Raw genomic sequence first — 13,711 nt, forward strand, 5'->3', positions numbered from 1 at the left:
TCCAAAGATGTTTGGGCAGCTATAACTTGAGTTGTATAGGTTCAATTGGTGCAAGGCCAATTAGACATGAAATTAGACATATAATGGCACAACTTTGATGAAGGAAACCTGTCCAGAAAGCAAACTTAGGATGCCCTAAAAATTGACCAAAGCAGAGTAACTTACATTTTGCCTGGGCAAAATGACCAAATAGACAGTATCCATTTGTTCATAACTCAGTGTAGAAAGGTCCAATTGACCTGAAGTTTATATCAATAAAAAGCTTAGACAATTTAGAACAACGTTTATGCTGAACACAAACTCTAATTCTGGACTTAACCAAATAAAATTATTTGCTAAATTTGAACTACCAAATCTGGCAGAATAGTATTCTACCCAGAAATTCTAGGTAGATATCAATCTGGCCAGCCTTGCACAAAATGGCATATCTTGAGCTAGAAAACTCCAAATGGAATGAGTTAAAAAGTGAAATGTAAATAGACACAATAAAGAACAACTTTGATTAAGAACACATGGCCAAATTCTCACTGTAGAATAGCCTAATGGAACAGTAAACTCTAGCACCAAAAAAAAAAAAAAATTTGATTTATTCTCCATTGGTTAGAAGTATAGATTGGCAACTAATGCCAACACTTTTGGGAACCAAAATGTGGTAAATTTATGTGATTAGGACTCATGTAACTATTATGCATTAGAAAATCAATAATTTGACATAAATAGTAAAATGAATAGTAACTTTACATGTAAAACATAAAAATTCAATCAATAACTTTATAATGTGCCCTAGTACACCTAGTAAGATTGGTTTGGATAGGTTGGCATGCCAATAGAGTTCAGTTAGCAGTACTGCACATGGCATTATGTCATTCTGTGATTTTATGGTTTTTAGCCATTCTGATATCAGTGTGATACTTGGCCTTATGCCCAATGTTTACTACAGCTTATTAGTTGTTCTGTTGCACACCGAGAGACACATTGTGACCAATTGTGTGACAACCCGAGGTACTTGGTACCCGGTGCCAGTTTACCCATTTATCCATTCCAATCATCCAATATAGGTTACTTGGGCAACCAAAAATGGAAGTTGATAAACTTAATGAAATAATTGATATAACAAGTACCAAATAAATAGACTACAAGTAATTACCAAAATTTGTCTGCATGAGACATCAATATATACACTACATGTTCATTTCTTTTTACTTCTTTTTGTTTTATTATTGGCACCACTAAGCATTATTACTTAGCGCGTTGCTTTTTGCCACGCGTAGGTTCTGGAGAGACTGACAGAGAGCCCAGTAGACCACAGACTGGGTGAGGCCGTTCACAGTTCTGTATAGTATCCGTGTCACCTCACAGACTTTAGTACATTGATAGGACACTAGGTCACATTTTGGTATTTTGTACTATTTGTATTTTGTAATTAAACTTTTATTTTCTCATATATAGTTGAAACTTATGTAATATATTTTGGTATTAATGCAAATATTTGTAATTTGTATTTATAAATGAAAATTGAATATTTATTTATGATTTGTACATGATTATCATGTGAAATGAATGAATGATAAATAGAAGAAATTTTTAGAAATGGTTGAGGAGTATAGAGATTATGTTAATATAATGGAGTTTGAGAATGATTGAGATGTATTGGAAGTGTTTTTCATAGGTTCCGAAGAACTGTTTTATTCATTTTTAGTAGGAACTCTGCCTGATTTTCTATAAAATTTTTGGAACCTCAAATGAATTTATAATTTCAGTAAATGACTTAAATGAGTTAAATCTCACAAATTGTACTTCATAACCATGAAGAAATAAATTAAGAAAGGATAAAAATAATTAAGATAAAATATGGTGTTCCGGTACACTGTGTGACATATCATGCTCGGTTATACTGTAGACGGGTAAGGGGTGTCACACTAGTGGATGAATTACCTAAGTGGATGAGTAATTCCAAATTTTAAGCTTTAAACATGATATATAAATGATGATTTAGTGGGATACATATTTTGGGTATACTTATGTGATGCTTCTTGGTAATCCTTTGATACATATTCTAAATTGTTTTTGATATAAAAATAACTTTGCATCATCATTCACCTAGGACTCATGGCATTGCATTCATTGAGTCAAAGCCTCTCTTATGTGCTCTCCAAATTCTATTTAGTAAGGCATAAACTGATTTTGAAAGGGAGAGTACATTAAGGGGGAGGATTTTTAAAAAACACACTTCACTTGTGCTTAATTTTCCTCATCCACTAATTGTTTATCATTATCAAAAAGGGGGAGATTGTTGGACCTAGGTGTCTTAACCCATGTTTTGATGATAATAAACAATTAGTGTGCTACTAATATACTTTGGAAGTGTTTGTGTTGAGTTTGTAGGTCCTAGATTCAAAATTGCCAAATTGCTTCAAATCAAGGTTAAGGAAGAGCAAGATAAGGAAGCAAACATTTATGGGATCCTATAATGTAACTTTTATTTATTTTATATCTTGTAAATCTCATTTTATTAATTGTGTTGGCTCAAGTCTAGGTGGTACTAAGAATATCTTGTTCAACTTAGTTTTCACCTAATTCTTTATCAAGGGAAAATTAAATAAATTTTTTAAAAATGCAAAATTAATTTTGAAAAGTATTTTAGTTGCAAAATACATTGAATTAGCTTTCCAATGGCTCAAACGGATCAAAAATCCGAGTTCGGATAAAAAAGTTATGAGTTTTTTAAACTCTTAATTTCTTAGTGTCTTTACTTGTAACTTTTTCTTGACCAAGGGGGACTAAAATAAAATTTTCACATTTAAGAAATGAAAATTTATTTTTGAAAGTGTTTTCATTGAAAAGTTTATCAAATTAGCTTTCCAACGGTTTAAACGGATTGAGAATCCGAGTTTTGGTTAAAAAGTTATGCATTTCTGAAGTCTAAGTGCCCTTTTAACACTTTCTGTCTAGAGAGCACTTCGGCAGCCGAAAGTGGGAAGTTTGGCTGTCGAAGTTCACTCTTTAAATCAAAGTTTTTGAGTGTTAAAAGTCATTTTGTCCAAAGAGAACTCCAGCAGCCGAAAGTGGGAACTTTGACAGCCGAAAGTGACTTTTCAAAAGCTATTTTTTGGCACTTTAACCTTCAGCAATTGAAGTAAATAACTCCGGCAGCCGAACCTGGGTTTCTGCAACTCAATAAAATAGAGCTTTAGGTGGTTGAACGGCTAGTTTTGCATTTAATGCACCCCTAACGGCTATTTTCTTGCAAAAACTATAAATAGGCACCATTTATGACTGGAAACAAGTTTTGACAACAACAATATTTTGAAAATTTATTGTGTTCTAAAGATTTTCTTCATTCTCTCTCTCTAGAACTTGAGCTACCATAGTTAATATTGAGAACTTGATATTTAAGTTATAAATTCTTCGTTCTGAGAGTTCATTCAAGGTCGTTTTGAGCACTTATTGTAATTTTGAGTGTGATAGAGCCTTAAATAGCTCTTGAGTGTAAAGGGATTTGTAAAAGAGCAAGAGTTTGCTCTTGTAGTGATTATAAGGGGTTTATTCTTCACCCAAAGAAGAATTTTAGTAGAGTTAACTCTCAAGGAGGGCCTTGAGGAGAGGACGTAGGCTTGGGATAGCCGAACCTCTATAAATTTCTTGTGTCATCATTCTTTCTCTACTCTTCTTTGTGTTTAAATTTCTTTTAGTCTTTAATTTTGCAATTAGAACCCAATTCACCCCCCCTCTTGGGTTGCTACAAGGGACAACAAAGCTTATAAACAAGCTAATAAATGAGTCAGTTTAATGAGCTATTTCATGAGCTTATTCAATGAGTCTACTTACTAGCCTATTGAATGAGTGATACAGCATGTACTCTTAAAGATTTTAGGAGTACTTATTTTAGGAAAAAATACAGAACATAAGAATTTTAGTTTAATAAGAATTTTAGTTTTTATGATTGTGTATCTTAAATAGATTAGGTTCCTAATTAAATTGGGATTCTTCAATTCCTAATTATGATTGAATTAGGGTTCTCTAATCCTAATGAGATTGGGATTCCTAATCCTATAAATAAGACCTAGGTTTTTCATTATTAGTAGTTTTGTTATGACAAATTCTATAAGCTTAATAATATCTTGAGAATTAGTTCTCTTTTCTTCGAGGATTAATCCTTGATTTTTATTTGTTTTTGAATTTTTTTTAGAAAGCAAGAACATAGATTTTGAAAGCTTGAGAGTTTGCGAAAGTAGAAGAAATTTGGATTGATTTTGGCTCTGATACCAAAATTGAAGTAGAACAAAAGGAAAAAAAATAAAAAACAAAGAAAAATCAAGGACCAATCCTTGAAGAAAAAAGAACTAATTCTCAAGATATTATTAAGCTTATAGAAATTATCATAACAAAACTACTAACAATGAAAAACCTAGGTCTTATTTATAGGATTAGGAATCCCAATCTCATTAGGATTAGAGAACCCTAATTCATACCTTTGCTAAACAAAGGTATTCCACTTATGATAGGGAGTTTTATGCTATTGTCCAGTCTCTTTGTCATTGGCGATATTATTTATTGCCACAAGAGTTTATTTTGTTTATTGAGGTATTTGAACTCACAAAAGAAATTGAATTCTAAACATGCTAGGTAGGTTGAGTTTCTTAATGAGTATTCCTTTGTTCTTAAACATCATTCTGGTGTTGAGAATAAGCAGCTAATGCTACTTGGATCACACAAGAGGAATTTTAGAGCCTAGATCCATCTCTCTTGGATGCTTATTTGCAAGTCAACTCTATGGAGTCGAGTTCTTTTCAACCAAGGGGGAATGATGCAGAATATACTCCTAAAAATTTTAGGAATACTTATTTTAGGAAAAAATATAGAAAATAAGAATTTTAGTTTAATAAGAATTTTAGTTTTTATGATTGTGTATCTTAAATAGATTAGGTTCCTAATTAAATTGGGATTCTTCAATTCCTAACTATGATTGAATTAGGGTTCTCTAATCCTAATGAAATTGGAATTCCTAATCCTATAAATAAGACTTAAGTTTTTCATTGTTAGTATGATTTTTATATGGCTTAAATTTTGAATATATTTTTCATGAACCCGAATTGTGATCCGATCTGAAAGCTTCGCGTTGCAACCCAATTGGGATAAAAAGTAAGGTCTATAGTTGTAGCGGAGGACATGGACCAATAAGCCTGGGCTGGAAGCCTACCATTGATCTCCTTGGGGGTACAGGGGCAACGCCCCCATAGTATAGACCAGTATAAATATTATAATATTCTATCCTTTGTAGTAGAGTAATAAAATGTTTGAGAAATATGTTGGGATTAGGGTCTGAGAATTCTGAGTGATTATATCTTGCTCTTTTAATCATAGTAGAACTTTTTCTCTTGTCTTGCCCGTGAAGTAGACCTTACGGTTGAATTACGTTAAATTCTGTATTATTCTTCTTCTCTTTTCTATACTATATAATTGTGCGATTTGTGTATGTGCCTTAGATTTGCGTACCTGTTATAACAGTTAGCAATTTTGTTATGATAATTTCTATAAGCTTAATAATATCTTTAGAATTAGTTCTCTTTTCTTCAAGGATTGGTCCTTGATTTTTCTTTGTTTTCAATTTTTTCCCTTTGTTCTAGATCAATGAGTATGCTCACTAGCTTATAAATGGCCATACTCATGAGCTTTACTGAGCCAAATATCAATGAACTCAAACTCATTTATTAAACAAGTCTTAAAATTGGGCTCGAACTTGACTCATTAAGAAAATGAGTCTAGCTAAGCCAAGCTTTTATTAAATTTCAAGCAACTCACGAGTTGCTCAAATCATTTACACTCTAACTTTAACAATTACTATAAAAGTAGTAGAAATTGGATGATTCTTATTAAAAAAAATGATGAATTTAGTAATCGCAATTCATAACTATAAAATATTTTGATATTAATTTGACATTCCTTAAGAAAAGTTTATGATTTCCTTTTGGAAAGGTCGATACCAAGTTAATAAGGGTTTATACCATCTAAAGTCAAATTAGGGTTTTCTCAAACTATTCCATAATCATTTCAATAATTGAAATCAATCTAATATATGATATGAATAAAAAAACAGTTGATTATCATATATCACTTTTATCCACGTTATCTTAGATCTCTCCCTTTTCTAATTTCTCATTTCTCTATTAACTTATCGCACTTCTATAGTTATATATTTGATATTTTGTGTTAGACCTAACCAAATTATTTTAATCGTCTATCCCTCATTTTATCTCCAATATGTGTTATTTGCATTCTCTAATTGATGTGGTCAATCCTATTCTATCCATAATTATATTACCAAACATCCATCTTAATATCTGCATTTTTGCTATACTAATTTTGTGGATATGTGGATATATTGTACCTTAAATATCCAATAATAACTCCCATATTATATACTTAGCCTGATCACAATCCTATAAAACTCATCTTTCACTTCTTTAAAGATCTTTCAGTCACATAATACACCATCTTTATTCCATTTCATCTATCTTGAATTGATTATATGGGTTACGCCCTCATCTAAATCTCTATTTTTCTATATGATAGAATTTGAATATTTGAATTGATTGTATTTATGAATGTACGAAGGTAGGTAAGGTAAAGTATTGTAAATTAAGATAAAGTTTTCAGATCTCATTTTGTTTGAGAGAAATGTATGATAAATGATAATTTATTAACAATATATTATTTAAATGGAAGGTATGAAAAGGTAAAATTGAATATAATATTACCTAAATAACTTTATTATTTTAATATTTAAATAATAGTAAGTACAATATTTTTAAAATTTGTCAAGCATAATTAGTTGAAAAATCAAAGGTTCCGAAAATTTTAAAAACTTTCAAAAACCTTAATTTTTTTTTTAAAAACTTTACCATGGACCCAGTACTTTAAAAACTCAATATATTTTAGTCAGATTAGGTTCCAATAACATCTATGATATTACTTGTAACCAACTATAACTACTTTTAACGGACTAAATTAATATCTGAACCGCTGGCCTACCATTTGTTGCTTTCGTGATTCTTCCGGAGTACCTGTGCGCTATGCATGGGGAAAATATAAAATTTATATTTTTTTAATTGAATATATTCATTTAATTTAAATTTTATTTTTTAATTAATTTAACCTTTATATAATGATAAATTATTATTATTATTATTAGATTAATTTTCATTTAATTTTTCTCTTAATTAATTTAATTTAAATAATTGTTCACCTCTTTTAGTAGTATATTTTTTAATATTTTATCAATTTTTGGTTTTTTGTTACCTTCAAAAATTATAACTACTTTAGAAACTGATATATATTTTCTGAAAATTTTCAATCTTATGATTCACGTTTGAATAAGAATTTATCACTTCACATCAAATTTTAATAATTTTTTACAATAAAAATACATTAAGAACATCAATTCCGTTACACCAAAGGCTTATCTTAAACTTAGAAACATAGAAACCTACTCGGCCAACCCAATCCAACCCATTTAAATTGCCTGGCATTTTCACCATTCCCTTGTTTGGAAACTATAATTTTATAAGAATTCAATTCAATTAATCTTTTTTTAGTTAATTTTCATATTTGGAATAAAAACATTTAAATCATTTTAACTTAAAAAAAATCATTTTAAAAGAAATAAAAATCAAACATAATTGTGTGATAAATGACAATTCAGTTGAATTCTTTTCTTTCAAATGATTTATTTCAAAAAAAAGCCAATGAGAAGTTCATTGAAAATAAGATCAACTGATTACTGAGCATTGCTCTAAATGAATCAAATAATGAACTAAAACAATAATAGAATTTATTTTTCTGTCTAACAAACGAATCAAAATAACAGCATTTTATTGTTCTGCGTAAATTGAAATTGCAGAACTAGAATTCTTTCCTGAGTATAATTCCACAGGCTAAGTTGATATGTGATGACCAGAGCTTACTGCCTTTATCAGGTCTTGACTGTTCACGTACAAGTAACCCTTTTCATCTGAAACATTTGATGTAGTAGACACTGGAGAAAACCCAGAATAGTCCTTATCTACCTTTGCCAAGCATAGATCAAACATGTACTTCATAATTTCACTTTTCTGGACAAATGGTTGGGCTACATATTCATCCAATGGCATCCACTGCAGGCAATTGTAAAGTAATAATGTGAGGACTAATACTGTCTCAACTATTAGGGTAATAGTACTAAACATCAAAGTTCATAGTTTTTATCAGTCTGGAATTATATCAGTTACCAGAACATCAAATAGTTAGCAGCAAGGAAACGCTTATGCGGAATCAAATTATGCTTTTTTTTTTTTTTTTTGAAATCTGCTTTGAGCAAAACTTACCTGGGCTGCCTCTATCTCTGATTCCTGCTTCTGGATTTCAAAGGAGAGGGGCTGTAGCAGGCATATGAAGGATAAATCCGACTTCCCAAAATATACTTTGTGGCTTTGCCTGTAAATTATATAAAGGGTGATTTAAATGATTTAAAAAATAGATTAATTATAAACAATAAGTTTTAGATGCACAGAAGAGGAATTCTCTTATTCTATGATGTAATTTGCTCTAGGTCTCGCCAACCCACAACACACTCCTTTTAGGGAACACGTAACACTGAGAAGGAAAATAACACTACCTACCTTTCCTCTGAGCTTAAAACATTTATTAGTAAACATGATGATCATGGAGATAAAGATACATCACCAAGCCATGGACCTGGGATGTAATTAGTTTGGATATGTGCTAGCACAGGTAAAGGCAAAGAATGCAGATAATGATAAAATATTCTAGTAAACTGCATACCTGAATGCTAATACTTCTACAAATTTTGTATCAATCTGTCAGCAAAAAATAAACTTTCAACATTAAATTATATGAATAATATTAATCTTTGGTCGAGTTTCAAGTTGCATTACAGTAACTTACATCTGTCTCTTCTTTAACTTCTCTTACTGCAGCTACACAGATGTCTTCTCCCTGGAGATGATACAGCTCTATGAGTTGTGATATTCTATTTTGCATAGCTTAAATCCATGATGAAAGAATTTGGATGATGAACATACCTCATCAACAACTCCAGTAGGGAACTTCCACACACCTGTCCCCCGAAATATTCCACTCTTTTCTTGGACCACTAGCACCTTTAATTGAAAATTGCAAATGCATAATTTTAAGAAATGATAGACGAATTACTAAGGATAACAATTTGATCTGAGAAACTACAGCTGCATCTCAGCAATAAAAAATGATTCCCAGATACCCATGTCAACCATCAATTTATAACTATGCTAGGATGAATAACGACAATGAAAATCACTAGACATAAAAACAATATTTTTAATATATAAACAGCCTATCCCTTTCAGTAAATTCATCACAATACTCATATTTTTTCTGTTTTACATGGAGCATTAATAATAGCAGAGGGCTTCCATTAGGAGATCTTTAGATTGTAACAAGGGACTCATAAGACTCTATCACAAGCATGCAGAGAGTTTCCCCACCTCAACTTCATGACAGAAAAGTTAGATGATTGATGACAAACAGTAGAGAAATTACCTCTCTCTTATCATTCATGACAAATGCAGCAATACCCACTCGGTGACTGGCATTTGCAGGAAGAGTATGAGTGCCCTCTGGGATCCAGTATATAAGCATCAAGTAATTTGGCTCTGCATGATGGTACCAGAACCCTTCCTGTGGAGAAAATTACACAATTAAATAAGCAAAACATGATAAGTTAAGAACCTAAAAAAATAAATAGTTTATTAAACATGAACCATCCTTGGAGTCATCATTGCTACATTACACAAAGACCATAAAAGTTACCTTAACTGCAGCTTCAACGAGATTGACTAGTTCAATAGGCACTTTGATCCAAACACCCCTCTTACCCTACATGCATGTTTGTAAATTAATCATTACAAATATGTAATAAGTCCATCTAATATGGATAAACAATATGCTACAAAAATTTGTATAGTGTAGCTTTAAACTAATCAGAATAGAAGAAAAGGATTCATGTAGCCAATTCCCGCCAAAAAGGGACAGAAGCTGAGTTAAGCTCAGTTAAATTGTACAGTTCAAACATTAATTTGATTGTTGACAAAAGTGACACTAAAACATGTAAAACAAGAGGGCAAGTGTTGGGAAGTGCAAACCCAATATATTTCTTCTTCCTAGCTATTTTAACACAAGAAAATTGGGAGAAAAACCATAATCGAATTAATAACTATATATCAGAGTAATACCTGCTTTCTCCATTGAACAATTGAAGCTTTAAGCATTGAAGCAAAGTCTTCTGAGTGCATAGGCTCGCTCAACTCCACAATAACACCATCATGTTCATCATTGATTGCAGCAAGTAGCTTAACCTGCTGCACTTTATTTTCAACTATGATTTTCTCCATGGCAGGTGATGAACTTACTGAAGCTGACAATGATATGATAGTAAGGAACTATATCTCTAATTCAAATGCATACAGTGAAAAAAAAAATTTAATGAAAATTTCCATAATATCATTAAAATTGACAAAGAAATTCGCACTATATGTCCTATAGCCTACAACTACAAATGAAATTAATTGTCTAGTACTTTGAAAAGCAATGTATATTACAAGTTCTCAATATATAAAATTTAGCAATCCTAATTCAAATTGCAAAAGCACTAAATTTGGCTAAAAAACTGCCCAGTTACATAATAATGATATAAATCATATGACCATCCGCTCTGCATGGAGCAATCCTCTCAGTGCTTAAACATCAAACAAGGACTGATTCTCATTTTTCCTCACTCAACTAAAGACACCAAAGAGAGCATAACTCAATTACAGTTATGGGTAACACAAATTTGCACCAAAAAATTGATGAAATGAGCAAACACCTATCTACCATTTAAGAAATGAAACATTCATAATACAGCAAAAAGTAATAATAAAAAAATTATAGGAAATATTTGTACCTCTTGAAGCAGAAGGCAAGAAAACAAACGAAGCAGATTATAAATGCGAAAGAAGAGAAGTTGAATTGTTTTGAGGAAAGTAGGGAAGATATGGGGAGGCATACGGATACAATCATATTTATAACAAGAAAAGAATTGGGTATTTTAAAAATGGAAAGAAATATCATAGAAAGTAATTAAGCTTTTCGTAAGTTCGAATCGTGGGTTTTGGGGTCGGGACTTTGAATCGCTCTAGTTTTTTCAGTTGGGTGTGAAACATCATGAACATCGTCGTCGGGCGTTTGAATGGAGATTTCCAGTGGTAAAAGTAAATTGCCGCGCACGCAATTTCCGAACCAAAATGGACTCTGCCGCGGCCGGGGATATGCTTTTACTCAGTTTTAAAATGGGGAAGCGAAGAGGGAGTTTTTTTTTTTTTTTCTTTTTTTTTTATATAAGAAATTTTAAAATTAAATTAAATTAACATTTCATGTTATTGGGCCGCTCAAATTCGACAGTAGTCCGCAGCTTGGCATTCTAGTCTCCCCTTCCCAAATCTCCCATCATAAAAATTTTAACAATTGTTTAGCAGACTCAATACCAAAGTTATTATGTGCAATTGTGGTATAAGGCCAAAACTGTTGTTGAAAAAATAATTTAGGAAAAATTATTTTATTATTTAATAGTTTAATAATTAAAATTTATTAAATTTAATTTTAAATCATTTTAATAAAAATATTTTTTAAAGATCATTCTATTAATTTAGTGAGTGTTATTTAGGGGCATCTCAAATTTAATAGAGAAATCGTATTGATTTGAACTTTTTTTTTTTTGTCAAACTATAAAAAAAATAATTACGCTAATAATTAATTTTGATCAATTTCTTTTTTATCAATTTTGGTTTGGTCAGACTTTTGGATTAGGGAATTCTAATGCTGATGTGGTAGCCTGATCAGCAATGTTGATTATATTTTAATTGTGGGACTACATAACTAACCATGGATAAACTCAAGAACATTGAACTTTTGCTGAAAAGAAAACGTAGTCGTTTTTCACTCTTTCTTCTCCAATTTAAACTAATAATCAAAGGTGGGAGCAATTAGGCAACCATCTTCTCTTCTTCGTTCTAAGGTTCTTCATGTGGAACTAATTGCTTTGCTGAGCATTATAAAATATTGACGCTAGGGTTCTTTAATCTAACAGTGTCTTTAGTAAAAAATGATAGAAATTCAAGGCCCTCAACTTCTGGAAGCAATGAAAAAGATGAGATTTCAATTGGTTCAAGTAGCAATAGTGGGCAAATTCTTTGTAAACATGATATACTTGTTATTCTTTATATATCATTCATAAAAAGCAACTGAGGGAAAAGATTTTGGAGGTGCCCTAATTGGAAAGTAAGGGTATGTAAATGCATCCAAATTGCACACCATAATTTTAGTAATTTGTCATTGAACATTGTGAAATATGTTATTGTATAATGAGTTAAGTTGTAGATTCTTTTAATAGATAGACCATATGTGTCATCGCATGAGAAGGTTGTGTTTGATGGGTTATTTAAGAAGATAGATGATTTAAATGCGATGGTAGTGGAAAAGATGCAATTAGATGACCATCTTCTCTTCTTCATTTTAGGGTTCTTCATTTGAAATCAGTTGCTTTGCTGAACATTGTGAAATTGAGGCTAGGTTCTTCATCTAATGGTGTCTTCGATAAAAAAAAAATGGTAGAAATTCAACGCCCCCAACTTCTAGAAGCAATGAAAGGGATGAGATTTCAATGGGTTCAAGTGGCAATAGTGGGCAAATCCTTTACAGACATGACATACCTGCTGTTCTTTGGCAAATCCTTTATAGACATGACATACTTGCTGTTCTTTGCATATCATTCATAAAAGGCAACCCAGGAAGAAGATTTTGAAGGTGCCTTAATTGGAAAGTAAGGATATGTAAATGCATTCAAATTACACATCATAATTTTAGTAATTTGCCATTGAGCATTATGAAATATGTTATTGTAGAATGAGTCAAGTTATAGATTCTTCCAATGAATAGAACCAAATGTGCCATCGCATGAGAAGGTTGTATTTGATGGGTTATTTAAAAAGCATGGAGAATACATTTGAATTTTTTTTTTTTAAGTCATTGAAGTATAATTTCATTCAATTCCTTGAGCTTCATTTTTGTGTTTTCTCTATTGTGAATTCATTTTCTTGGATTATTGCCTTAATTACTTAGAGATTTAGATCAAGTAATACTTGATCAAGTATTTTTTTTTCCCTAATAGAGAGAATACAAAAATGATACACATGGAATTAAATGAAAATATTTGAACAATTTTAAAAAATATAAATTCATATTTAATCTCCACACAATAAAATATCTATTTTATCTAGGAATACATTTTTTAAAATATAGGAGCTAATTAATTAATTTTACTGAAATAGATGGATTAAATGGTAGTATTTTTCAAAATGCAATGACTAAATGGTCTTCTTTTTCAAAATACAAGGACCAACTAATTAATTTTACTAAAATAGAGGGATTAAATAGTTGTTTGATTGGACTAAAATTCATTGACCAACGGAAAAATTAACAGAGAGACTAAACAGTTTAATGAATCAAAAATAGGGGACTAAATAATGTATTTTTTTTTTTTTAAATAGAGGGATTATGTAACACCCTCCCGGTAGCAACTCCGTACATTCTACTGTTCCGGTGACCGGTGTCGGTCCGGACAGCTAGAACGTCCGAAAAA

General features: G+C 31.1%; 1 protein-coding gene across 1 annotated transcript; it reads right to left on the reverse strand.

The window, feature by feature from the left end:
- Positions 1 to 7,797: 7,797 nt before the first annotated feature.
- LOC110659215 (nudix hydrolase 2) lies at positions 7,798 to 11,384 on the reverse strand. Its single transcript, XM_021817078.2, has 9 exons — positions 10,979 to 11,384; positions 10,269 to 10,450; positions 9,847 to 9,912; positions 9,577 to 9,714; positions 9,081 to 9,158; positions 8,944 to 8,994; positions 8,821 to 8,855; positions 8,364 to 8,472; positions 7,798 to 8,153 (listed from the first exon to the last, which is right to left on the reverse strand). The coding sequence occupies exons 2-9, from the start codon at positions 10,425 to 10,427 to the stop codon at positions 7,935 to 7,937; spliced, it is 855 nt and encodes a 284-aa protein (XP_021672770.2). The 5' UTR covers positions 10,428 to 10,450; positions 10,979 to 11,384; the 3' UTR covers positions 7,798 to 7,934.
- Between the last annotated feature and the right edge of the window lie 2,327 nt (positions 11,385 to 13,711).

This window comes from Hevea brasiliensis, chromosome 3, assembly GCF_030052815.1.
Source record: "Hevea brasiliensis isolate MT/VB/25A 57/8 chromosome 3, ASM3005281v1, whole genome shotgun sequence".
NCBI lineage: Eukaryota > Viridiplantae > Streptophyta > Magnoliopsida > Malpighiales > Euphorbiaceae > Hevea > Hevea brasiliensis.

Excerpts from the sequence above, each read along its gene's own strand:
- LOC110659215 (XM_021817078.2), bottom strand. The coding sequence starts at position 10,427 with ATGGAGAAAATCATAGTTGAAAATAAAGTGCAGCAGGTTAAGCTACTT. Across the intron at positions 9,715-9,846 it reads TCGTTGAAGCTGCAGTTAAG|GAAGGGTTCTGGTACCATCA; the intron begins GTAACTTTTATG and ends TTTTCTCCACAG. Across the intron at positions 9,159-9,576 it reads TCATGAATGATAAGAGAGAG|GTGCTAGTGGTCCAAGAAAA; the intron begins GTAATTTCTCTA and ends TTTCAATTAAAG.